General features: G+C 69.8%; 1 protein-coding gene across 1 annotated transcript in view; it reads left to right on the top strand.

The window, feature by feature from the left end:
• Positions 1 to 368, top strand: part of ARNT2 (aryl-hydrocarbon receptor nuclear translocator 2) — a 47,853-nt gene that overhangs the window by 46,797 nt on the left and 688 nt on the right. Inside the window, exons 12-13 of the mRNA XM_014529188.1 lie at positions 23 to 38; positions 109 to 252. Coding sequence (XP_014384674.1) covers positions 23 to 38; positions 109 to 252 — 160 coding nt within the window. The remainder of the gene's footprint in view (positions 1 to 22; positions 39 to 108; positions 253 to 368) is intronic.

Below are 368 nucleotides of genomic sequence, written 5' to 3'. Positions count from 1 at the left end.
GCAGGGCGGGAGGGGGTCCCAGCAGGACAGAGTGTGAGGTGGTCCGGGCAGGGCAGGGCTTGTGCCAGGCCCAGCATCTGAGGACACACCCGTGCTCTCTCCTTGCAGCTCCTCCGTGGTTCACGTGCCCGGGGTGAATGACATCCAGTCCTCGTCCTCGACCGGCCAGAACATGTCCCAGATCTCCCGGCAGCTCAGCCAGAGCCAGGTGGCCTGGACCGGGAGCCGGCCCCCCTTTCCCGCACAGGTACGGCCTCGGGAGGGCTCTGCCCACGGCTGCCCAGGGCGGAGCACCCCCCCATGGCACCCAAAATCCCGGCCCTGGGCTGGAGCTCACCGTCCCGAACACAGCCGGGCGCCCAAGGGCA

This window comes from Myotis brandtii, unplaced genomic scaffold (assembly GCF_000412655.1).
Source record: "Myotis brandtii unplaced genomic scaffold, ASM41265v1 scaffold1166, whole genome shotgun sequence".
NCBI lineage: Eukaryota > Metazoa > Chordata > Mammalia > Chiroptera > Vespertilionidae > Myotis > Myotis brandtii.
Note: the sequence above shows the minus strand (reverse complement) of the source record. Positions and strands in the feature narration are given on the sequence as shown.